Below are 27268 nucleotides of genomic sequence, written 5' to 3'. Positions count from 1 at the left end.
CTCAAGAGTTTTCTTCAACACCACAGTTCAAAAGCATCAATTCTTCGGCGCTCAGCTGTCTTCACAGTCCAGCTCTCACATCCATACATGACTACTGGAAAAACCATAGCCTTGACTAGATGGGCCTTTGTTGGCAAAGTAATGTCTCTTTTTGAATATGCTATCTAGGTTGGTCATAACTTTCCTTCCAAGGAGTAAGCGCCTTTTAATTTCATGGCTGCAGTCACCATCTGCAGTGATTTTGGAGCCCCCCAAAATAAAGTCTGACACTGTTTTCACTGTTTCCCATGAAGTGATGGGAACAGATGCCATGATTTCCGTTTTCTGAATGTTGAGCTCTAAGCCAACTTTTTCACTCTTCTCTTTCACTTTCATCAAGAGGGTTTTTAATTCCTCTTCACTTTGTGCTATAAGGATGGTATCATCTGCATATCTGAGGTTATTGATATTTCTCCCGGCAATCTTGATTCCAGCTTGTGCTTCATCCGGCCCAGTGTTTCTCATGATGTACTCTGCATAGAAGTTAAATAAGCAGGGTGACAATATACAACCTTAACATACTCCTTTTCCTATTTGGAACCAGTCTGTTGTTCCATGTCCAGTTCTAACTTGCTTCCCGACCTGCATCCAGATTTCTCAAGAGGCAGGTCAGGTGGTCTGGTATTCCCATCTCTTTCAGAATTTTCGACAGTTTATTGTGATCCACACAGTCAAAGGCTTTGGCATAGTCAATAAAGCAGAAATAGATGTTTTTCTGGAACTCTCTTGCTTTTTCGATGATCCAGCAAATGTTGGCTATTTGCTCTCTGGTTCATTTTGATCTCTGGTTAGAAATTGCCTTTTCTAAAACCAACTTGAATATCTGGAAGTTCATGGTTCACGTATTGCTGAAGCCTGGCTTGGAGAATTTTGAGCATTACTTTACTAGCGTGTGAGATGAGTGCAATTGTGTGGTAGTTTGAGCATTCTTTGGCATTGCCTTTCTTTGGGTTGGAATGAAAACTGACCTTTTCCAGTCCTGTGGCCACTGCTGAGTTTTCCAAATTTGCTGGCATATTGAGTGCAGCCCTTTAACAGCATCATCTTTCAGGATTTGAAACAGCTCAACTGGAATTGCATCACCTCCACTAGCTTTGTTTATAATGATGCTTTCTAAGGGCCACCTGACTTCCCATTCCAGGATGTCTGTCTCTAGGTGAGTGATCTCACCATCATGATTATCTTGGTCGTGAAGATCTTTTTTGTACAGTTCTTCTGTGCCTTCCTTTAGGAATGACTAATTTGTTCTCCTTGCTGTCCAAGGGACTCTCAGGAGTCTTCCCCAGCACCACAGTTTGAAAGCGTCACTTCTTCAGATCTCAGTGTTCTTTTGGTCCAGCCTCACATCTGTACATGACTGCTGGGAAACCAGAGCTTTGACTGTATAGCCCTTTGTCAGGAAAGTGATATCTTTGCTTTATAATATGCTGCCTAGGTTTGTCATGGCTTTTCTTCCAAGGAGCAAGCATCTTTTAATTTCATGGCTGCCGTCAGCTGTCACAGTGATTTAGAAGCCCAGGAAAATAAAAGGCCGTCACTCTATTTTTTCCCCATTTGTTTGCCATGAGGTGATAGGACCGGATGTCATAATTTTTGCTTTTTGAATGTTGAGTCTTAAGCCAGCTTTTTCACTCTCCTTTTTCACCATCATCAGGAGGTTCTTTAGTTCCTCTTTGCTATGTGCCATTAGGGTGGTATCATCTGCATCCAGGGGATCTTCCCAACCCAGGGATTGAACCCAGGTCTCCCGCATTGCAGGTGGATTCTTTACGAGCTGAGCCACAAGGGAAGGATCATCTGCATATCTGAGTTTGTTGATATTTCTCCCAGCAGTGTTGATTCCAGCTTGTGATTCTTCCAGCCTGGCATTTCACATGATGTATTCTGCATATAAGTTAAACAAACAGGTTGACAGTATACAGCTTTGACGTTGTCCTTTCTCAATTTTGAATCAGTTCGTTTTCACATGTTTGGTTCTAACTCTTGCTTCTTGACTTACATACATATTTCTCAGGAGGCAGGTAAGGTGATCTGGTATTCCCATCTCTTGAAGAATTTTCTACAGTTTGTTGTGATCCACACAGTCAAAGGGTTTAGCATAGTCAATAAAGCAGAAGTAGATGTTTTTCTGGGATTGCTTTGCTTTCTCTGTGATCCAGGGGATGTTGGCAGTTTGACCTCTAGTACCTCTGCCCTTCCTAAATCCATCTTGAACATCTGGAAGTTCTCGGTTCACGTACTGTTGAAGCCTAGTTTGGAGAATTTTGAGCGTTACCTTGCTAGCATGTGAAATGAGTGCAGTTGTGTTGCTGAGCTTTCCAAATTTGCTGGCATATTGAGTGTAGCACTTTCGCAGCATCATCTTTTAGGATTTGAAATAGCTCAGCTGTAATTCCATCACCTCCACTAGCTTTGTTCCTAGTGATGCTTCCTAAGGCCCTCTTGAGTTTGCACTCCAGGATGTCTGACTCTAGCTGAGTAATCACACCATCATGCTTATCTGGGTCTTTAAGAGCTTTTTTTGTACAGTGCTTCTGTGTATCCTTGCCATCTCTTCTTAATATCTTCTGCTTCTGTTAGCTCCGTACTGTTTCTGTCCTTTTTTGTGCCCACTTTGCATGCAATGTTTCCTTGGTATCCCTAATTTTCTTGAAGAGATCTCTTCCCATTCTGTTCTTTTCCTCTATTTCTTTGCATTGTTCACTTAAAGCTTTTTCTATCTCTCATTTTGGAACTCTGCATTCAGATAGGTATATCTTTCCTTTTCTCTCTTCCCTTTTGCTACTCTTCTTTTCTCGGCTGTTTGTAAGACCTCCTAGGAGTATGGTTTTGCCCTTTTGCATCTCTCTTTCTTTGGTAGGGTTTTGATAACTGCCTCCTGTACAATATTACAAACCTCTTTCTATAGCTCTTCAGGGACTCCGTCTATCAGTTCTAATCCCTTGAGTCTATTTGTCAATTCTGCTGTATCATCATAAGGGATTTAATTTAAGTCATACCTGAATGGCCTAGTGTTTTTGCCTACTTTCTTCAATTTAAGTCTGAATTTTGCAATAAGGAGTTCTTGATCTGAGCCACAGTCAGCTCCTGGTCTTGTTTTTGCTGACTGTATAGAGCTTCTTCTTTGGCTGCAAAGAATATAATCAACCCAATTTTGATATTGACCATCTTGTGGTTTTCCATGTGTAGAGTCATCTCTTATGTTGTTGGAAGAGGCTGTTTGCTGGAACCAGTGCATCCTTTTGTCAAAACTCTTGTTAACCTTTGCCCTGCTTCATTTTGTACTTCAAGGCCAAACTTGCCTCTTACTACAGGTTTCTCTTCAATTCCTCCTTTTGCATTCCAGTCCCTTAATATGAAAAGGGAATCTTTTTTTGTGACATCTTTGTTTGGTGTTAGTTATAGAAGGTCTTGTAGGTCTTCACAGAATCATTCAACTTCAGATTCTTCAGCACTAGTGTTTAGGGCATAGACTTGGATTACTGTGATATTGAATGGTTTGCCTTGGAAATGAACAGAGCTCATTCTGTTAATTTTGAGATTGCATCCAAGTATTGCATTTCAATTCTTTTGTTGACTGTGAGGGCTACTCCCATTTCTTCTAAAAGATTTTGCCCAAAGTAGTAGATATAATAATGGTCCTCTGAATTAAATTCCCCCATTCTGGTCTATTTTAGTTCACTGATTCCTAAAGTGTCAATGTTCAGTCTTGCCATCTCCTGTTTGACCACTTCCAATTTGCCTTGATTCATGGATCAGCTTCCTATGCAATATTGTTCTTTACAGCATCAGACTTTGCTTCCATCACCAGTCACATCCACAATGGGGTCTTATTTTTACTTTGGCTCAGTCTCTTCATTCTTTCTCTAGTTATTTCTCCATTCTTCTCCAATAACATATTGGGCACCTGCTGACCTTTCAGTGTCCTATCTTTTTGCCTTTTCATATTGTTTATTGGGTTCTCAAGGCAAGAACTTTGAGGCAGTTTGCCATTGCCTTCTCCAGTGGAGCATGTTTTGTGGGACTGCTCCAGCATAATTTGTCCGTCTTGTGTGCCCTTTACAGCATGGCTCATAGTTTCTTTAGGCTACACACAGTTGTGATCCATGTGATCAATTTGGTTAGTTTTCTGTGATTGTGGTTTTCATTCTGTCTGTCCTCTGATGGATGAGGATAAGAGTCTTGTGTAAGCTTCCTGATGGGAGGAACTGGCCATGGGGAAAACTGGGTCTTGCTCTGGTGGGTAGGACTGTGTTCAGTAAATCTTAAATCTGACTTTCTGCTGATGGGTGGGGTTGTGTTCCATTCCTGTAGTTTGGGCTGAGGCCAAACTATGATAGGGGCAATGGTGACCTTCTCCAAAAGGACTTTCGCCAGCACACTGTGCCTCCCATGACTGCTGCTGTCAGTGTCCCTGACCCTGCAGCAGGCCACTGTTGACCTGTGCCTCCACCAGAGATAATTGTTCTCCAGTTTGTGGATCGGGCTTCCTTGTGGCTCAGATGGTAGTGTCTGTCTACAATGCCGGACATCCGAATTCAATCCCTGGGTAGGGAAGAGCCCCTGGAGAAGGAAATGTCAATCCACTCCAGTATTCTTGCCTGGAAAATCCCATGGATGGAGGAGCCTGGCGGGCTACCGTCCACAGGGTTGCAAAGAGTTGGACATGACTGAGCGACTTCACTTTCACTTATGTGATTGTCCACCTGGCAGTTCTGCAGTGGGGCTGATGGCGACCTCCTCCAGAAGGACTTACCGCACACGTGTTACCTCCCAGGACTGCTGCTGCCAGAGCCCCTGTCCCTGCGGCACACCACTGTTGACTCACACCTGTGCAGGAGACCCTCACACTCACAAGTAGGTCTGTCTCAGTCTCGTGGGGGTCGCTGCTCCTTTCCCTGGATCCTGGTGCACACAAGGTTTTGTTCATGCCCTCCAGGAGTCTCTGGCAGCTATGAGGTTTGATTTTGAATGCAGTTGCATCCCTCTTACTGTCTTGTTGCTTCTCCTTTGCCCTTGGATGTCGGGTATCTTTTTTTGGTGAGTTCCAACATTATCCTGTTGATGATTGTTCAGCAGGTAATTGCAGTTTTGGTGTTCTTGCAGGAGAACATGAGTGCGTATCATGTAAGTGGTTGATCTGTAGCCTTTACTATGTATTTGCTTTTGTGAATTTTTTTGTTTTGGTTTTGGGGTTTCCTTCCTTTTTTTTTTTTTTTTTTTTTTTTGACTGCACCATATAGCTTGTCGGATCTTAGTTCCCCAGCCAGGGATTGAATCCGGGCCCTCAGTGGTAAAAGTGCCAAGTCCTAACCACTAGACTGCCAGGGAATCCCCTATATTTGTATAGTAGGATTTTATCTTTCCTATAGATTTTTACTTTTCTTGTTGTAACCTTTCCTTTTCCTTAGAAACTATCTTTTAACATATCTTTTAGGGTTGTTTTTAAGAGTTTATGATGAACTCTTTTAGCTTTTGCTTGTCTGAGAAGTTCTTTATCTTGCCTTCAATTTTAAATGATAATCTTGCTGAGTAATATATCTAGGTTGTAGGTTTTTTCTTTTCAGCACTTTAATGTATCATTGCCAGTCCCTGATTGCTTGCAAAGTTTCTACAGAATAATCCAGTGAGCCTTATGAGGGTTCACTTGCCGCCTTTAGAATTCTCCCTTTATCTTTGCTACTGCTAAGTCACTTCAGTCATGTCCGACTCTCTGCGACCCCATAAACAGCAGCCCACCAGGCTCCCCCATCCCTGTGATTCTCCAGGCAAGAACACTGGAGTGGGTCCCTTTATCTTTAACCTTTCCCATTTTAATTATGATATGTCTTGAAGTACCTCTGTTTGGGTTCATTTTGTTTGGAACCGTCTATGCTTCCTGTCCTTGGATATCTCTTTTTCAGGTTTGGGAAAATTTCAGCCATAACTTCTTCAAATATATTTTCAACCCTTTTCTCTCTCCTCCTTCTTGGACCCTATAAGCAAATGTTAATATGTTTGTTGTTGTCCTAGAGGTCTCTTAAAAACTCTTCCCATTTTTTAAAATTTGTTTTTCTTTTTGTTGTTCTAATGGGGTGATTTCTATTATTTTGTCTTCCATACCACTTAAAAAGTGTTCTTCTGTATCACCAAGTCTACTGTTATTTCTTTCTACTGTATTTTTCATTTCAGTTATTGTATTCAGTTCTGACTTTTTTCTTTTTTTAGTTCCTTGTTAAAGTTCTCACTGTGTTCATCTGTTCTTTTCCCAAGTCCAATTACCATTCTGATTAGTAATGCTTTGAATTCTTTATTTAGTAAATTATTTACCAGTGTCATTAGTAGTTTTTTTTTTTTTTTTTCATGGGTTTTGTCTTGTTCTTTCATCTGAAGCAAATTCTTCTGTCTTATTATTTTGCTTACTTTTCTGTGTCTCTATGAAACTTGGTGAAACAGTTACCTATTGCAGTCTTGTAGGGGTGTCTGTTGGGTCATCCCTAGTTAGTACCAGGTGCCTTTGGTAGGAGAGCTGGGTTTTATATGAACACGATTACATCTTCCTCCACGGAGTGCTGGCAGCTTTCAGCTTATTTGGGTCTAGGAATACAGACAGATGGGCTGGAACAGAGTCAAGTGTGAGCTGGGGCTTCTCTGCCCAGTGACCAGTACCACCCGATTGTGGATGAGATCAGGTTCCGTGTTGCTGGAATACAAGGCCTGAGGATCAGGTCTGAGCTGGCTCTGTTTTCTCTAAGTATGTGTGCTCCGCCTCCCAGCATTGGCACACTTGCCCTCGAGGGGGGCTGAAGCAAGAGGGGCACGTGTGGGTACTTGTCATAGATTGGGGTCCATGCCCTGTGGTTCTGGCACCATTTTAGAGTACCAGACTGCTGTTGATACACTCTCTCCAGGAGTGCCCACAGTGGTTGCCTTTCCCTGTTCAGATGCTGCTTCGGGCCTGAGCCAGCTCCACCCTCTACAACTACATTCTCCACAGCCAGGGCAGCCCTTGCCCTAATGTGGAGCTCTTTTGTGGAGCAGGAAGGGCCAAGGCAGATGCCCTGTGTGGACTGGGCATGCACCGTGGATGCCCTATTACCAGTAAGAGTTCCACACTGTTCTCAGTCCACCTCCTTTGCAAGCACCAGCAACGATTGCCCCTGACCTGTTTGGATGCTGCCCCAGATTCAAGCCACGCCGGTCCCCTGCAACTGTGCACTTCCGTTGGCTAAGGCAGCCCTTGTTATAGTGTGGAGCTGTGCCAGAGTGGCTGCTCAACTCGTCCAAGGTGTGTGCTGAGGTGGTAGTGGGAAACAGGCCAGAGACCTGCTCCCTCTGTCCTATTTCAGGAGTAAGCAAGCATCTGCTCACTCTTCATGAGTGGAGTCTAGGTTTCTTAGAGCCTGTCAGTCCCACTGGTTTTGAAACCACCTGAAGGGACTCACCTTCCTGGTGTTGGACCCCAGGGATAGGGAGCCCAGTAACTGGTTCCAGCTGATCGTTCCCTGGGAAGGGCCTCTGGGCCCGTGTGCGCTTTCCTCTTCTGCACCCTCTCTCGGAAGGGGCGGGCAGTTGCACGGACTTGCGTCCCTTCCCCTGCATTCAGTGTCACGTGCGTCTTTCTTACACCTTTGGTTATGGAAGAGTCTGAATGCCAGTCTCCATTTTGTTTTCGGTGATAACTGCTCCACACATAGATGTATTTTTGATGTGTTAGTAGGGGGAAGTGAGCTCTGTATCCTACTCTGCCATCTTGACCCCACCCCTCAAGTTTTTGGTTAAATAAGTTCACAATTAAAAAAAAAAGCTTTTGTTTCATTATCCTAGTTTTGCATATTTCAGAAGATGAGATAAATTAAACCAGGCAATTAGATATTATTTCAGATAAGAATTTTTTTACTTGAAGTATAGTTGATTTATATTGTATTTGTTTCTGGTGTGATTCAGTTATACACATATATATTCTTTTTCATATCTTTTCCATTATAGGTTATTATAAATAAGATACTGAATATATAGTTCCTTGTGTTGTACAGTCGGACCTTGTTGTTTACCTGTATTATATATAGTAGTTTGTATCTGCTCACCCCAAATTCCTGATTTTCTCTTCGTCTTGCTATTTTCCTTTTGATTTGTTTTCTGTGTTCATGAGTCTATTTCTGTTTTGTTAATAAATTCATTTGTGTCATATTTTAAATTCTGCATATGAGTAATATCATACATTGTATTTCTCTGATTTATTTCACTTAGTATGATAATCTCTAAGTCTATTCATGTTGTTGCAAGTGGCATTATTTTTTCTGGCTCAGTCCATTGTGTGTGTGTGTGTACTACATCTTCTTTTTTATTTTTTTTTAATTGTGCTGGTGTATAATTGCTTTACAATGTTTTGTTAATTTCTGCTGTATGACAAAGTGAGTCAGCTATATGTATACATATCCCCTCCATCTCGGACTTCCCTTATCATCCCACTTTCTATCTGTTCATGTGTCAGTGGACATTTAGGTAGCTTCCATGTCTTGACTTTTGTAAATAGTGCTGCTTTGAACATTGGGGTACATGTATCTTTTTGAAATAGAGTTTTCTCTGGATGTATGCCCAGAAGCAGAGTAGCTAGGTCATACGGTAGCTTTTGTTAAGAAACCCCCATACTGTTTTCCATAGTGGCTGTACCAATTCACATTCCCACCAACAGTGTAAGAGGATTCTCTTTTCTGTACACCCTCTCCAGAATTTATTATTTGTAGACTTTTTAATGATGACCATTCTAACCAGTGAGAGGTGATACCTCATTGTAATTACGATATACATTTCTCTGATAATTAATGGTGTTGCACATCAGATAAGAATTTTTAATTGAATAATTAAGGTTATACATATGCTGTGTAGCCTTATATCATCTGTATGTTTTAAAGTGCAGAATAAGCATCATTCCCAGGTAGTTAGAATATCAGCAGATTTCTTAAGATACTACATTCTATCAGCAGTAAGCCCATGTTTTTCAGTAGTGGTAGAAATAAAGATTATTCCTATTTAGATCACACATGTTAAGTTGCTTCAGTCATATCTGACTCTTTGAAACCCTGTGGATTGTAGCCCGTCAGGCTTCTCTGTCCATGGAATTCTCCAGGCAAGAATTTTGGAGTGGGTAAGGCATGCCCTCCTCCCAGGGATCTTCCCAACCTAAGGATCAAACCCACAGCTTTTAAGTCTGCTGCATTGTCAGGCAGGTTCTTACCACTAGCGCCACGTGAGAAGCCCACATAAAAGAGATCATACTTAATGGGTCAGACCTGTTAGAAAGAGGAGAGCCTAGCAAGAGATCAGAATAGCTCGCACAGTTGAGCCTTCTTTGGGTTCCCACAGTTTGAAGAGAAATGGCCTTCAGTAATAAAAGGAGTTAATTACTGATTGTATGTGGATTTGAAGATCTGTGAGGTTCCTTTTACATCTAAATATGCTTTCTTCTTATCTGCCAACAGGTACAACTGTAACTGCTTTACGATTATTTAAGAATCTACCTGTAAGAAAGCAATTTTACTCAACTGCTAAAAAATGTAAAGATGAAATTAAAAAGATTCAAGATCTCCTTATAAGCTATGGTATACTTAAACCTGATGTAAGGATTGTTTTTATACATAACAAGGTAAGCATTATTGTACTTTCTACAGAATTTTTTGATACGTGACGTAGTAACGGGACAGTGCATTTTGTCTAAATCAGATGTGTAAGAGTCTTTCAAAATTTGTCCACATTTGTTTAGTTTTTTTCTTTATTGTATAAAGAGCATCTTTGTTACCTCACATGTATATGAAATCTGATTGAACCTTTTATTTCTTAATTTCTAAGATAAGTTATTCTACCAAGAGACTTTTTCATCCAAGGAATGTTTGAGTGCTTCCTAAATATGAAGATGACTGAGACTTGTTATTTTCCTTTAAGAAGTTCACTGTTTAAAAACAAACAAATGAAAAAAAAAAGTTCACTATTTAGTGATATTTTCTTCCTTTTATTTTAAATGGTTTCTTCTCTGGAAGAGTTTTGTGTTTGCTTTTTAAAGGAAACTCTACTCATTTCTTTCCATTTTTCAAAGCAGGGCTGATGAGGAATTCCTCTTGTTGCTTGATAAATCTTAGGGGAAAGGAAGGTTTACATATCTTCTGAATGTTCTGTTTCATAAAGTTCTACATGTGCACCTCAAAATATTTACTGTAAGGAGAGTAGAAGTTTGTAAACCTGGTGGGGAGTAGAGAGGTAACATTTATTGAGGGTGTGCACAGGGCCAGTGCCTGTGCTCGTTTCATGAAACTCCTGTACTCCACAGCAGCAGCCGAGTGAAGAGACATTGTATCAACTTGCAGTGGTCCTCTACACTGGACTTAGAGAGGTTTGCTCAGTATTGCACAGCTGGTAAATGCTGAGATTGGTTTTGAAACTTTACATGCCTACTGAGTATAGATTCTTCACACTCTACTGTTTTGTCTTCGTATTTTAATACTATATTACATTGTGTAGTTCTTTTCTAGGTTTCAGAGCACTTAGAATAACCTTGTAGGGTAGACAGCCTTACCTCTATTTGTATAGGGAAGCTCAGAATGATCTAAGGAATTGTTCTTGTTAATGAATTTCCTTCTTAAACATCAACTAGCAGTTTTCCTGATTTTATCTCTATTCGTGGCTGTGGTGGGTCTTTGTTGTTGCATGGGCTTTTCTGCAGTGACAGCGAGCAAGGGCTGCTTGCCAGTTATGGTGCACGGGCTTCTCGTTTCAGTGGCTTATTTTGTGGCAGAGCATGGGCTCTGGGGCATGTGGGCTTCCGTAGTTGTGGTATGTGAGCTCAGTAGTGTTGGCTCCCGAGCTCTAGAGCGCAGGCTCAATGGTTTTGGCACATGGGCTCAGTTGATCTGTGGCATGTGGAATCTTCCTGGATCAGGTATCGAACCTGTGTCTGCTGCATTGGCAGGCAGATGAGGGAAGCCCCGTTTTCTATTTTACGGTAAGTAATTCTACTGAGATCCAAGCACTTTTTCATCCAGTTTTCTTTCTACTCCATGTCTTTATGCTTGTTATTAAGAAGATTCCATATGTTTTTTTTTTTTTTATCTCCATTTTTCTTTTCTTTTTTTAAAATTTTATTATTATTTTACTTTACAATATTGTATTGGTTTTGCCATACATCAACATGCATCTGCCATGGGTGTACACGTATTCCCCATCCTGAACCCCCCTCCCAGCTCCCTCCCCATACCATCCCTGTGGGTCATCCCAGTGCACCAGCCCCAAGCTTCCTGTATCCATATGTTTTTTAATTTAATTATTTTTGGCTGCTCCAGGTCTTCATTGCTGTGAGCAGGCTTTCTCTAGTTGCAGTCCCTGGGCTTCTCGTTGCAGTGACTTCTCCTGTTGCGGCATGTGGGGTCTAGAGTGCATAAGCTTTTAGTGGTCATGGCGTGTGGGCTCAGTAGTTGTGCTGGGTGTGCCTAGTTGCCCCGCAGCATGTGGAGTCTTTCCAGACCAGGGAGCAAACCCACGTCCCCTGCCTTGGCAGGCAGCTTCTTAACCGCTGGACCACCAGGGAAGTCCAAGAAGATTCTCATATTAAACCAAATTACAGTGGAATATTTATGATCAGAATTTTTAGTCATCTTAAAAAAATAAAAAAGAAAGAAAAACATTAAGAATAGTCAGCCACCTGTTACTGCTGGCATAGAGCTCAACCAAATGATACCTTGAAATCTCTTCCAGCTCGATCATGCTAGAATTCCTCAGGATGTTGATGGATGGAGGCTCATCCTGCTAATATAAATAACCCTATGACCTCTTGATCCAAAGAACATTTCGTTATTAAAAGTTGAATGTACCCAAGTTAAGAAAATATCAAAGGCAAAAGAAAGAATGGTCAGTAGAGGAAAACAGATGGCGAAAGGTAAAACATGAAGACAGGAGCTACGTTTTTATAGCAGAATAGTGACTACAACCAAAGAGAAAAGTTTTGAGGAAGAGAAAACAGAAGAATAAAATAAGATTATTGTCTAATGTAATGGAGATGAGTATTTGAAGTCAAATATATATCTTCTAAACTTAGGATAAGTTTATTATTTTCCCAACCTGTGTAAGATCATCAGTGTAGGTATTTTCTTTTGAAAATGGAAAGTAGTATTTTTCAATACAATGTATTTTATAACTTTTCAAGTACACCATATCTGAGCTTATATTGAGCAAACACAGGTCTCTCAGTGGCCTTCAATAATTTCAGATGCAGTGCAAATCTTGGAGAGTATTGCACTATTAAAGTAATGTAATACTATCAAAAGTCTTATAATAAAATTATAAATCAGTTTGTGGACAGGAAGAGCCACATGAAAAGCTTAAAGGAAGGTAAAAACCTTCAAGTGGAAAATAGCACATGAAATAGTTTTATAATCATTGTGGACACAGTATGTTTAGTCTTTGTTTAATCAAAAGTTTCATCAGGCATCTTTTTTTTAATGCACATGCTGAGGTAACTGGCTCTGCCTTCCTCTTGGGGAATTTGACATTTCTGAAGGTGCAAGTACTGTAAGTAAAATGTCACTGTCTTGGCATCAGTTTTTAGCGTTGAGTATTTAAATAGAGCTAGATTATGGGATCTGAAGATAGTGCTGTATTTAAAAGTTTCTTACGACTTTAAAGTAAATTGTGCCTACTAATATAGCCCAAATAAAGTCTTGTAGTAAAATTAAGTATTACCTACACAAGTAAATCATGGACTCAGTTATATTTCTAAGCTTTTTTAAGTATAAATTATTATTTCACTCTTTTATTTCTTAGTATGCTGTTGTACCTCAAATGTTAAATATATTGTTTAAGTTCCAAAAATAGCATCAACACATTATCATAAATCTCTCTGAACATTGAGTTGTGCTCTACTCTTACAAATAATGCTTATGTTTATCATACTTTATGTGCTTTTCTGAGAAAATTTTTTTTTGCCTTAGCTTAAAATTTAAACATGGCAATATTGGTTTCTCTTCATTTGAAAAATTTTTTTCTGCATTACAAACAAACAATCATATTGCACATACTATGAGAAGTACTATTGCTATTTTGACATCTTGGATTAGTGTTCCTTCTTTTTATGAAGGTTTATAACCTGCCAAGACATTCTTTGAATACTGATAATGTTAATGTTCTTGCCAGTATGGTTATGTTAGAAAGAGGTATTTTTCTTCTTTCATCACCATGTTCCTTGAAAGCATATTGAATAATGAGACAGCCAAAGGGAAATAATTTACAAGTGGATTCAGTGACTTTATTTAAAGTAGATTTTATTTGGAGAAATGCTAGAGCCATTCCTTAGATAAGCACTACAGTCTTCAGCCTTAGTTTTGTAACTGAATCCCTGTGAGGTCCTGTTACATGTTTTTTTTTTTTTCATTTATAAAATAGTTATTTCACAGAATTAGGAGTTTTTCTCAATTTGGTAAGATCTGAAACCCACTTAATATTAGCTGTTTCATATGTTCATGAGTAATTTTACAGAGCACTAGTTCAAACATAATGATAAATATGTGATTTCAAATAATGGATACTTTAATACTTCATACTTGTTGATTTTGGGGAATATTTTCCTTTGCCTAAAGTATCATTTGTGTTTTTAAAAATTATTTTGAATTTAATTCTATCTTGATAATTAGAGGCCCACTGGTATTACAAAAGCTGAATTGGATATTATGGATATAAGGTCTTTCTGTTACAAGAGGGAAATTAATTAATGACTTTTTACCTATCTCTCCTTTATATGACATGACTGTTAAGGCTTATTGAGATTAGTTTATTTATTTTTGAAGTCTGGAAGAATGATGACTAAGAATGAGAAAGAAGGGACACATTTATTGGGTAATAAACTGAAGATAAATAAATGGTAGTTTACAATCTGTATCCTGTACATTTGTGGTATTCCCTTTGTTCATTTTATTCTACTTTGCATCTTTTAGCCTTTTACTCATATTTTGTGAATGTCCCAGTTTTGTTTCACCTGTGCTGTGAGGAATCAAGGAAAAGTCTTTTGCCTGTAACTGGACCAGTGTTAAAGGCCACCTCCCTCTCCCATCCCCTCCAGTGTTGTGGAGGCAGTATAATCAAAGAGAAATTTCAGTTCAGGATTATGGTTTGAATGCTCCTTTCTTCTGAAGAATATATCCCTCCAGTTCCAATCTTGAAAGTTTGGGTGGAATTGTTTTTATTTCTTTTTTCATTAGTGAAAGTGAATGTGCCTTCAGATATGTTTTAAGGTTAACTTGGGGCTAATTATCAATTATGATTGGTTGTTTGTCTTTTGGTTTGTTTTTACTTGCAAATTAAGGATAAAATTTTTAATGGTTCTCATGTTTTCTTCTTTGTTATATTAAATTCTTTTACTTTTCACCTGACTTCTGAGAAATACTATATAGAAGAGATAAGAGACATATATAAGTCAAATTTTAGTTTAGTTGATTTCTAATTTTGATGTTTGCTGACACTATTTTTAAGAAATCTTTAAAGCCTTCTGCTGTCTCTCAGCAAGACTTATTCTGTAACTTTTTCCATAGCATTTTCTCTACCCCTATTAGATGATTTTTGCTTTATTCTCTCTCCCTGTCCCAACAGGCTTTTGTGGAAGGGAGGGCTGCATTTTACTTATATCTGTTTTCCTTTTAATTCTCACTTAGTATTACAATATACTGAGTATGGATCATAAAAAAGAATGAAATGATGCCATAAAGGTTATCATACTAAGTGAAGTAAGCCAGAAAAAGACAAATACCATATGATGCAGCTTATATATGGCATATAGAATATGACATAGATGAAGTTCTCTGTGAAACAGAAACAGACCCACAGATAGAGAAAACAAATTTGTGGTTGCCAAGTGGGAGTGGGGTGTGGGGGAAGGACAGATTGGCAGTTTGGTAATCATAAGTTTGTTTTCTATTTTCTGTGGGATCTATTTCTGTTTTGTATATAAGTTCATTTTTTTTTTTTTTTTTAGATTTCACATATAAGCAATGTCACATAATATTTGTCTTTCTCTGACTCACTTAACTTCACTTAGTATGATAATCTCTAAGTCCATCCGTGTTTCTGCAAATGCCTTATTTCATTCCTTTACATGGCTGAGTAATATTCCAACTTTATGTCTTAGTGTGTATATATATATACACACACACAAATGGGACCTAACAAAGCTTTTGCACCACAAGGGAAACCATAAACAAAACAAAAAGACAACCTATAGAATGGGAGAAAATATTTACAAATGATGTGACTAATAAGGCATTAATCTCCAAAATGTACAGAGAACTCATACACTCATTATCAAACAAAAAAAACAAACTACCCAATCAAAAAATGGGCAAAAGATCTAAGACATTTCTCCAAAGAAGACATACAGAGATGACCAAAAGGCACATGAGAAAATGCTTAACATTGCCAATTATTAGAGAAATGCAAATCAAAATGACTAGTACCGCTTTAAATTCATGATCACTAATCTTAGTACTGCCTGGTAGTCATACTGTTTCTGTGGTCTGTTTTCTCTCCTGGTCTCCTATATCCACAGTGCTTTAAGCCGATTTTACTGTATAAGCAAATCACCTGGGCATCTTGTTAACAGGTTCTGATTTAGTAGCTCAGCAAGGACTTGAGATTCTACATTTCCAACCAGTCCCCAGGTGGTACAGTTGCTGCTGGTCCATAATCCATATATTGAGTTGCAAAATCCCAAAAAGCTATTTCATCTCTCTTCTCAGACAATCAAGTCTTTCTTCCCTGTCTTCACTCTTACTTGATCTTACATCCTATTTTACTGAGAAAATTGAGAGAACTTTTATAAACTATCCACCTGTCTGCAGTTGTGCCCATAACATTCAACCTTCTCTTCTATTATTATAGATGCATGCCTCATGTTTTTAGGCAAGGCCAATTGCTTCACTTGGGCAAAGTTTCTTAAAATAAGTGTCTGTATTCACTGTCTCCAATTAGCTTTCTTCCCATTCTCTCGAACCCACTCTAGTCAGACTTTCTCTTTCTACCACTCCACCAAAACTACTTTTACCAAGGTCACCATTGACTTTCAGATTTCTGAATCCAGTGGTCATTTCTCAGATTTTATCTTACTTAACGTTTACCACAGTTGATCTCATCCTTGAAACACTTTTCCACTTGGCTTCTAGGTCAACACACATCCTTGGTTTTTTCCCTCATCTTTCTACCATTTGTTATCAGTCTTCTAGTTCCCCTTCATATCCTGACTTGTAAACATTTAGTGTCCTGTGGCTCAATTGTGGAGTTTATGTATATAATTCATTCTCACATATATATATATAGTTACTCACACACATGTATGTGTTCATTTTCTTGATGAGTGCATCTCATGTTTCTGGGTGTCATTTATACAGTGATGACTCCTCAGTTTTTATCTCCATTCTGTAACTTTCCTGAACTCCAAACTCATAGATCTAACTACCTCCCCAAATTTCTCTTTGTTTAATAATAAGCTCCTCACATTTAACATGACAAACAGTAAAGCTCCCTCCCTTGTCTCTCAGAATTGCTCTTTACATATCCTTACCCATCAGTATATGAGAACTCTGTTTTTTCTCTTGGCAAACCAGAACGCTTAGGGTTATCCTTAACTACTGATTCTCCCACACTTTAATCTGATAAAAGAGTAAATTCTGTTGGTCTGCATTCAAAATATATCTAAAATCTAACACTTTTCACCATGTGTGTGATCCAAGCCACCATGATCGCCCACCTGGATTTTTGTAGTAATTTTCTAATTCTCCCCACTTCCTACCTTGCTGTCTTTATTCTGAGCCTAACAGCTAAAGTGATTCTGTAAAAGAAACCCTGTGGACTGTAGCATGCCAGATTCCTCTTTCCATAGGGTTTCCCAGGTAATCATACTGGAATGGGTTGCCATTTCCTTCTTCAGGGGTTTTCCTGATCCAGGGATCGAACCTGTGTGTCGTGCATCGTGGGCAGATTCTTTACTACTGAGGCATCTGGAAGATTAGTAAACCTTTTTTGTAAAGAACCGCAGTATAAATATTTGGGGTTTTCTAACTCATACAGTTTGCCTCACAACTGTTCAGCTCTGCTGTTGTAGCATGAAAGTAGAGGTATTAAAACTTTACTTTAAAAAGCAGGTGGTAGGTTGGATTCAGTCCATAGGCTATAGTTTGCTGATCCGATATAGGTAATCTGACCCACTACTATGTCTGATCTCATTCATTTATTTTCTTGGCTCCAGCTAACTGGCCTCCTTGTTTTTTCCTTGAACCTGCCAGTCATACTTCCAACTCAGGACCTTTTTATTTGTCGTTCATTTGCCTCAGACATTCTTCTGTATATCTGGCTCAATCCTTATCTCTCAGTTCTTTACTTAAAACTTCCTCAGTGACGTTTTCTTTAGTCACCCTAAAACTATAACTGTTTCCCCACACACACACACGTTTTCCTGCTTTATTTTTCTTACTAAAACTTCTAACTAACATGCTGTATATTGTACCTACCTTAATTTATTGTCTTTCTTTCCTCCTCTAGATACAACTTCCATGAGGGGAGAGACTTCTGACTCTTTTCACTGATGTGTCCCTAGTGCTGACAGTAGTACTTCATGTAGGTACTCAAAAAATATATGTTAAATTAATGAGTGTGATCACGGGTTGAGAGCACGCAGGACAGGAGAATTCCATCCCATTGGTGGCACCAGCCCATACTGGATTGTTAACATAGATATTAAAGCACCAAAGATACAGGGGTAGATGGTATCAATAGAATTAAAAATAACAACTGGAACAGAGAAGTGCAAAATATCAAGCATCAACTTTTATACTCAGACCTTTCCCTTTCTTTCTGGAGGCCTGCTTGAAAGTCACAGAAGAGGGAGGGCTGACTTAAGCCACTTGGCAGGTGGGTGTTAATTGATTCAGTGGAGTAGGAACAACCTATCAAAGTGGTCTCACCTAGGATTCCACAAATGGGTGGGTCATGGGCTGATTTTACTACAGTATACTTTGCTAATAGGGATAAATGGATCAAAATCATTCTAGGTATAGGAATAGTATGAATATAAAAGATGGAGGTAGGAAAGTATTTAGAGGCAGTGAATAAGTCAAGTTATGTGAGTAGGTAGTTATATAAAGGAATACAGGAAGATAAATCCTGAAAGACAGTTGGAGTCTAGATTATAAAGGGTCTTTAATGCTAGGCTGTTTTTTTGTTTTGTTTTTAGTAGAAAATTGGGAGTAGGGAAGTGACTTGATCAAGGTGTTAACCTGTGGCGGTTAGTTTGGTAGTAACGTGCTGGGAGGAATTATAGGAAGCTATAAGCAGAGACCTTAGTTAGGAAACTATAACAAAAATCCAGACACTACGTGGCTGAATTAGGATAAACAGATTGGGCATGGAAAACAAAGAGGGTGATCACTATTGTAAGGAAAAATCCATGAGACTGCACGTAGATAATGAAGATACAAGGATGAGGATACCTGATTTATTTAACTTTATATGCTTAGGAAAATGGTAATATTACATCCCTGTTTTATTCCTGAATGGGTGCGTCTGTCTTTCTTTTCCAATATGTAGCACCTTCATGAATTCCCTGGTGGCTCAGAAGGTTAAAAAAAAAAAAAATCTGCCTGCAATGCAAGAGACCTGGATGTGATCCCTGGGTTAGGAAGATACCCTAGAGAAGGGAATAGCTACCCACTCCAGTATTCTTAGCTGGAGAATTCCATAGACAGAGGAGCCTGGTGGGCTACAGTTCATGTGGTTGCAAAGAGTTGGACATGACTGAGTGACAATGCACTCATGAATTACTCTGGCATAATTTTGATTTCTCTCCAGAAAGAACCTAATAGAATCAAGCAAAACTTTGGAAGTGAAGTTATTTGTTACCTCATCAACAAAGTTTTTGTTGACTAGTCTGTTAAGAAAGAAAAGCTGATCAACTCCATACTGGATATTATTTATTAGCTTTAAAACTTGTTGCTTGTTTTTTAAATAAGAGGACAGAATTAGAAAAATAAAGAACCATAAGGTAATTGTTGGGATATTTGCCTGAACAGGATGTATGGGAAAAGAAATGCCATCAACTAAGCATCAGGGAACCAGCTGATTATAGGAGTGTTGGCAGCTCAGAATCTGTGGATTTGGTCTTCTTTTTTCTTTTTTTCAGTATTATTGTATTAAGAACACTTAACATACGATCTACACACTTAACAAATTTTTAAGTGTACAATATAGTATTGTTGAGTAGAGGTATGATGTACAGCAGGTCTCTGGAACTTACGAACCCTAACTGAAAGTTTATGCCTATTTGTTAGTAACTTCCAATTTTTTCCTACCCCTAGTCCTTGTTAATCACCATTCGACTCTTTGATGCTATGAATTTGTCCATTTTAGATGCCTAATATATATGGAATCATGCAGTATTTGTCTTTGTGTGACTAGTTTATTTCACTTGGCATAATGTTCCTCATGATTCATCCGTGTTGTCACATGTTGTAGAATTTCCTTCTTTTTTGAGGCCTAATAATATTTCATTGTATGTATATAATACATTTTCTTTATCCGTTCATCCATCAGTGAACACTTAGGGTGTTTCCACATCTTGGTCATTGTAAATAGTGCTGTAGTGAACATGGGAATGCTAATATCTCTTTGAGATTTGCCTTTTGGAAAATACCCAGATATTGGATATCTAGGTCATATGATATTTCTATTTTTAATATTTGAAAGTATCTCCATTCTGTTTTCTGTATCAGCTGCACCATTTTGCATCTCCACAAACTATAAAGGGTTCTAGTTTCTCCACCAATATTCTTACCAATACTTGTTGTCTTTTCCTTTTTTTTTTTTTTTTTGGTAATAGCTATCCTGACAGGTGTGAGGTGATACCTCTTTGTGCTTTTGATTTGCATTTCACTCATGGTCAGTGATATTGAGCATTTTTCATATACCTGTTGACCATTTGTATTTCTTCTTTGGAGAAATGTCTGTTTAAATCCTTAGCCTGTTTTTTTCTTGGGTTATTAGATTCTTTTGCTTTTGCATTGTAGGAGTACCTTGTATATTTTGGATGTCAATCATCAGGTGTATAGTTTGTAAATGTTTTCTCCCATTTCATGGCTTGCCTTTTCACTTTGTTGATTGCTTCCTCTGTTGTGCAGGAGCGTCTTTATTTTATATAGTCCCACTTGACTATTTTTGCTTTTTGTTGCTTGTACTTTTGGTGTAATATCCAGGAAATAATTGTCAGGACCAGTGTCATAAAGCATTTCTTGTGTGTTCTTTTCTAGTTTTACAGTTCAGGTGTTTAGTTATGTCTTTAATCTGTTTTAAGTTGATTTTTATGTGTGGAGTGATATAAGGGTCCAGCTTTTGCATGAGGATATCCAGTTTTCTCAACACTGTTTATTGAAGAAGCTATCCTTTCCTCACTGTATTTTTGCCCCTTATCAGACATCAGTTGACCTTATATGCATGGATGTTTTACTGGGCTCTCTATTTTTTCTGTTGGTATTTATGTCTGTCTGTATGCTGCCATACTGTTTTGATTATTATAGCTTTTTAATCTATTTCAGCCTCAGGACCTGTGATGCCTCTTAGCTTTGTTCTTGTTTCTCAGGAATCATTTAACTATTCATGCTCTTTTATAGTTCCATATGAGTTTTAGAATTGTATTTTTCTACTTCTGTAAAAAAATACCACTGGGTTTAAAAAAAAAAAGAGAGAGATTGCATTAAATCTGTAGATCACTTTGAGTAGTATAGAAATTTTAACAATGTTAAGTCTTCAAATACATGAGCACAGAATGCCTTTCCATTTGCATCATCTTTAGTTTCTTTCATTTGGTAGTTTTTATCATCATACAGGTCTTTCCCCTCATTAAATTTATTTCTAAGTATTTTTTTCTTCCTGTGCTATTGTTAAAAAGATTGTTTTTCTAATTTCCTTTTCAGATAATTCATTGTTAGTGAATAGAAACACAACCAATTTTTGTGTTCATTTTGTATCCTGTAATTTTATTGAATTTATTAGTTCTAACAGGGTTTTTATGGAGTCTTTAGGGTTTTCTAGAAATAGGACCTTGTCATCAGGAAACAGGGACGATTTCACTTATTCTTTTCTTGTTTGGATCCCTTTTATTGATTTATCTTTTTCTTGCCTAATTGCTTTGGCTAGGCCTTTTAGAACTCTGATGAATGGAAATAGCAATATGGGTATCCTTGCCCTTGTTACTGTGCTCAAAGGTAAAGCTTTCAGTTTTTCACTGCCGAGTACTGTGGGCTTTACCTAGACGGCTTTTATTATTTTGAATTTCTTTCCTTCCGTGGGCTTCCCTGGTGGATCAGCAGGTAAAACGTCTGCTTGCAGTGCAGGAGACCTGGATTCGAGCCTTGGGTCGGGAAGATCCCCTGGAGAAGGAAATGGCAACCCACTCCAGTACTCTTACCTGGAAAATGCCATGGATGGAGGAGCCTGGTAGGCTACAGTCAGTGGGATAGCAGAGAGTTGTACACAACTGAGCAACATCACTTCCTTCTATTCCTAGTTTGTTGAATGTTTTTAATTGTGAAGGTTCTTTCAGTTTTGTCTAAGGTTTTTTTCTGCATCTGTTGAGATGATCATGTGATTTTTATCCTTTATTTTGTTAATATGGTGTATTACATTAATTGAAATGGATATGTTGAACCATCCTTGCATCCTAGAGATAAATCTTGTTTGACTGTGGTGTATGATCTTTTTAATATGCTGTTGGTTTGATTTCTAGTATTCTGTTGAGAACATTTGCATCTGTATTTATCAGGGATGTTGATCAATTGTTTTCTGATAATATTCTTGTCTGGCTTTGATATCAAGATAATGCTGCCTTCATAAAATGAATTTGGAAGTTTTCTTCCTTCCTTCCTCTTCCTTCCTATTCAGTTTTTAGGAAGAGTTTGAGAAGAATTTATTTTACTTTAAATGTTCGGTAGAATTCACCAGTGATGCCATCTGATCCTAGAATTTTCTTTCTTGGAAGGTATTTGATTACTAATTCAAGCTTCATACTAGTTATAAGTTTCTTCAGGCTTTTTCTTCTTTCATAACTTAATCTTGATATGTTGAATGTTTCTAGGAATCGAGCCTTTCTTGTAGATTATCTAGTTTGTTGTCATATAATTGTTAATATTGTCTCATGATTATTTTTATTTCTGTGATATTGGTTGTAATATCTCTTCACTTTCAATATTCTTTATTTGAATGTATTTTTCTTAGACTAGCTAATAAGGGTCTATTAATTGTGTCTCTTTTAAAAAAACCGACTCTTGGTTTTGTTGATTCTTTTTATGTTGTTTTTTTCTATTTTATATCTTGTTTATTTTCCACACTAATGTTTATTTTTTTCTTCTCCTGTCTTTAGGCTTAGTTTGTTTTTGTCTTTCTAGTTCTTGGAGATATATAGCTAGGGTGTTTATATGACATCTTTATTTTTTAAAGTAAGTGTTTTTCTACAAACTTACCTCTTAGTACTGCTTTTGCTGCCCCCTTAACTTTTGGTATGTTGTATTATCATTTTCCCTTGTCTCAAGGTATTTTATAACTTTCTTTTTTATTTTTTCTTTGACCCAGTGGTTGTTCAAGAGTATGTTGTTTAATTTCCACATATTGTGAATGTGTTCCTTTTTCTATTGATTTTTAGTTTCATTGCATTGTGATCAGAAAACGTACTTGGTATGTTTCAGCTTTTAAAATTTTTTAAGACTTGTTTTGTGACCTAACATATGATCTACGCTGAGAAAAATCCTCTTGAGCTTGGGAAGAATGTGTATTCTGTTGCTGTTGGGTTGAATGTTCTCCATATATCTGTTAGGTCCATTTGATCTGTATTGTTGTTCAAATCCTTTGTTTCCTTACTGACTTTCTGTCTAAATTTTCTGTCTGTTATTGGTCTTGATCTGAAAAAAGAAAAACTAGAGAAGCCTGTAAAGGATGGAGTTGCATTGCAGAAGAGATTGTTTGGGTGGCTTCCTTTAGAACACATTAGGGAGAAGAAAGAGTTGGTTTGGAGAGAAAAAGTCTCTTGAAAAACAAAATGTAATAGGAAGGTGTTCTATTCAGTGCACATAGAGGAAAAGCTGAAATCAAATATCATATAAAGCAGTACCAGCTTGACTTGCAAATAACCTTTTCTGTATGGTTAAATATGGGAGGATGTAATGATTGCCTCAGAGATCCAAGATTAAGGAGCTGATGAGATGAGACTTAACGTGGTGGTCCAGTGGCTAGGACTCTGTGCTCCCAATGCAGGGGGCCTGGGTTTTATCCCTGGTTGGGGAACTGGATCTCACATGCATAACTAAGACCCAACAGCCAAATAAATAAATATATATTAAAAAGAGCTGCGGAGAAGGCGATGGCACCCCACTCCAGTACTCTTGCCTGGAAAACCCCATGGACGGAGGAGTCTGGTAGGCTGCAGTCCATGGGGTCACGAAGAGTCGGACATGACTGAGCGACTTCACTTTCACTTTTCACTTTCATGCATTGGAGAAGGAAATGGCAACCCACTCCGGTGTTCTTGCCTGGAGAATCCCAGGGATGGGTGAGCCTGATGGGCTGCCGTCTATGGGGTAGTACAGAGTCAGACTCGACTGAAGCAACTTAACAACAACAACAACAAAAAGAGCTGATCAGAAGACCAATCTGAAAGATCTTTGCAAACAGGATTAAGAATACAAGTAATCTGAAAGCAGTTATTAAACTCTGGTTGGATTCAAAAAGGATTTTCAGAATAGGTGGTTTTAGAACTGGTTCTTGAGAAAGACCTCAGTGGGCAAAAGCATTCAGAGCATATGCAAGGTTAAGGAGTCATGAGAGATCAGAGAAAGCTTCTATAGGAAAGTAAGAGATGAGGCTGGAAAGGTTGAGTCTGAATTCTAAAGAATCTTGTGCACTTTACTTTAGAATATGAACTTCTTGCCAGGTGGTGAATGGAAACAAAATAAGGACATGTAGGGACTTCCCTGGAGGTCCGGTGGTTACTGCTTTGCCTTCCAGTGCAGGGGGTGTGGATTCAGTCCCTGGTCAGGGAGCTGGGATCCCACATGCCTCATGGTTGAGAAACCGAAATATAAATACAAACAATATTGTAATAAATTCAACAAAGACTTTATTTATTTTTTTAATTTTATTTTATTTAACTTTACAATATTGTATTGGTTTTGCCATATATCAAAATGAATCTGCCACAGGTATACATGTGTTCCCCGTCCTGAACCCTCCTCCCTTCTCCCTCACCATTCCATCCCTCTGGGTCATCCCAGTGCACCAGCCCCAAGCATCCAGTATCGTGCATCAAACCTGGACTGGCGATTCATTTAATATATGATATTATACATATTTCAATGCCATTCTCCCAAATCATCCCACCCTCTCCCTCTCCCACAGAGTCCAAAGGACTGTTCTTTGCTGTCTCGTATACAGGGTTATTGTTACCATCTTTCTAAATTCCATATGTATGCATTAGTATACTGTATTGGTGTTTTTCTTTCTGACTTACTTCACTCTGTATAATAGGCTCCAGTTTCATCCACCTCATTAGAACTGATTCAAATGTATTCTTTTTAATGGCTGAGTAATACTCCATTGTGTATATGTACCACAGCTTTCTTATCCATTCATCTGCTGATGGACATCTAGGTTGGTAAATAGACATTTCTCCAAAGAAGACATACAGATGGCTAACAAACACATGAAAAGATGCTCAACACCACTCATTATCAGAGAAATGCAAATCAAAACCACTATGAGGTACCATTTCACGCCAGTCAGAATGGCTGCGATCCAAAAGTCTACAAGCAATAAATGCTGGAGAGGACGTGGAGAAAAGGGAACCCTCTTACACTGTTGGTGGGAATGCAAACTAGTACAGCCACTATGGAGAACAGTGTGGAGATTCCTTAAAAAACTGGAAAGAGAACTGCCTTATGATCCAGCAGTCCCACTGCTGGGCATACACACTGAGGAAACCAGAATTGAAAGAGACACGTGTACCCCAATGTTCATCGCAGTACTGTTTATAATAGCCAGGACATGGAAGCAACAAAGACTTTAAAAATGGTCCATGTAAAAAATTATTGTAAAAACTTTAAGGACATTTAGAAGGAGACTTAATAGAAAATGATAATTCTTATGGCATTTGGAGAATGGACCCAATTATGTTTTATAGTTGTGTAACAGAACAAGCTGGTTCAGTAGTCCAGGCAATTGCACAGAGTATGTGTAAGAGGTTATGGGCAAGAAAAACATTTCTGATGTAGATAAGATTTGATTAGCAATTGGAAATAATATTTCTTGCTTTAAAGACCATAAAGAGTATCTGCAATCTCCCTTTGAAAGTTATGCAAAATGTAACTTATGTTTTCAAGTTTTTGCTTAAATTTTTGACTTTTTTTTTTACATGAATCAGAAAGTATGAAATAGGTAGAATGAAAAAATACTATGCATACTGTATTCCAAAACATGAATATAAAATAAACAATAAGCAGAGTAAAGTAGGCATTAGAGATTTTATTTCTTTTTCTTAAAGGGGGAGGGAGTGGTCTTTATCTTTTTTTTCTTTTTGGTTGTACCATGGGTTTGTGGGATCTTAGTTCCCCGACCAGGGTTGAACTTGGGCCCTTTCATTGAAAGCACCAAGTCCTAACCACTGGACCGTCAGGGAATTCCTGCATAAGAGGCTTTAAATTTTGAATGTTCTAAATAAATTTTACCAGTTTTGAACTCTGGGCTACTTGCTGCTGCTACTGCTAAATCGTTTCAGTTGTGTCCGACTCTGTGCGACCCCAGAGATGGCAACCCACCTGGCTCCCCCGTCCCTGGGATTCTCCAGGCAAGAACACTGGACTGGGCTACTTAGTAAGAATCAAATTATATTAATGCTTATTATGTTAATAGAATGTGATATTCTTTTAACAATAGTATTTGTATAATGATGGAATAATATTAATTTTACACCGAACTCAAAACATTCAACAATAAAGTTTCTATAAGCTTCAGTAGTTAATGTTGTTATATTGCCAGTATAAAAAGAATCTTTTCTTATATTGTATTTTTGCTCCTGTCCTTTTTTGAACCATTCAGTGCAAATACATGTCCAAGAGTAGGTAGCAATATATGCAGATCCAATTACATTAACTAGTAAGACTTTGGAAGTAGTTAATACTTCTGACTTTTAAGAGATTGAAACATGAGCTTCTTAGTACATCTCTCCAGATAATTTGCATGAAAAGTTTGGTTGCACAGTTCACCAATACATATATGATTTCATATTCTAGGATTCACCTTTGCTCAGGCAGTCTTATTAGCATTACAGTTTTTGGTTAATTGTGCATTATCCTTGCGTAACCTGCTTTTTCTCATTATCACAAATTGCTTTCACAGTTGAGCTTTACTAATTAAATACTGAATATTCTCATCTAGCTTCAGATAGTGTATGTCAATGAAGTAGAAACAGTGGTAAGATATATTTGGGTAACTTCAATCAATTACATGGTATGCATGTAATAATATATTTTTTATTGAGATGTTTTTGCTCTGTCATCATACTGACTAGAGTCAGATTCTTACTTGGCACATCCAGATGCTCCAGCTTTGTGTGACCTAGATAGAAAACATATGGGGGTATGTGTGTGTATTTTTAGAACATGTTAAGCTATCAGCCTAATGGCAGAATATATGAAAAACTTCAGGAAATGAACAGATCTGTATTTTAGAAAATAATACAGGATTCGTGAAATGGTGGGGAAAGCAAACTAAAAACTTTGCTGTAAAAAATGTAGCCTTTAAAAATTCTGTTATTTTCTATATCCTTAGCTTTTAATTACTACCTTTTATTGTTTAGTTCTTTAATAATAAGTCCCATTTTTAAAATGAATCTTAATTGCCTAAGTAATAGTGAAGGTTTAATTTATTGACAGACTTCTTTATCGTTAGCCTAACTATAAATACTTAGAAAATGCTTCTTAATCAGCTCGCTTGATCTGATGCAATAATTGCCCAGTGTGAAATAATGCTCTGGAACTACTAGCAATATGTACTTAAATTCTTTTTTTCACATTCAGTGGTTCTCATGTTTCATAGCTTGTTTAGAACCCATTTCCTCAAGTGATCATTTTACAATTCTGTATACTAACTTCTTAGTAGGTCAGGCAGTGCATTAGCATATTTGCATTAA

At 37.9% G+C, this 27268-nt stretch overlaps 1 protein-coding gene across 6 annotated transcripts in view; it reads left to right on the top strand.

The window, feature by feature from the left end:
• Positions 1 to 27268, top strand: part of PMS1 (PMS1 homolog 1, mismatch repair system component) — a 130951-nt gene that overhangs the window by 66352 nt on the left and 37331 nt on the right. For 5 of the 6 annotated variants that reach the window (XR_011570449.1, XM_019969490.2, XM_070802295.1 and 2 more), the window contains exon 5: positions 9501 to 9664. Coding sequence is in view for 4 of the 6 variants with exons in the window: in XM_019969490.2 (XP_019825049.1) it covers positions 9501 to 9664 (164 nt within the window). In the remaining 2 variants the exon portion in view is untranslated. Of the gene's footprint in view, positions 1 to 9500; positions 9665 to 22431; positions 25951 to 27268 lie in introns of those variants that run through there. The other variant, XM_070802307.1, reaches the window with a different exon arrangement.

Source organism: Bos indicus, chromosome 2 (assembly GCF_029378745.1).
Source record: "Bos indicus isolate NIAB-ARS_2022 breed Sahiwal x Tharparkar chromosome 2, NIAB-ARS_B.indTharparkar_mat_pri_1.0, whole genome shotgun sequence".
In the NCBI taxonomy this organism is placed as follows: domain Eukaryota; kingdom Metazoa; phylum Chordata; class Mammalia; order Artiodactyla; family Bovidae; genus Bos; species Bos indicus.
The sequence above is the reverse complement of the archived record's forward strand: the minus strand, read 5'-3'. Positions and strand labels throughout refer to the sequence as shown.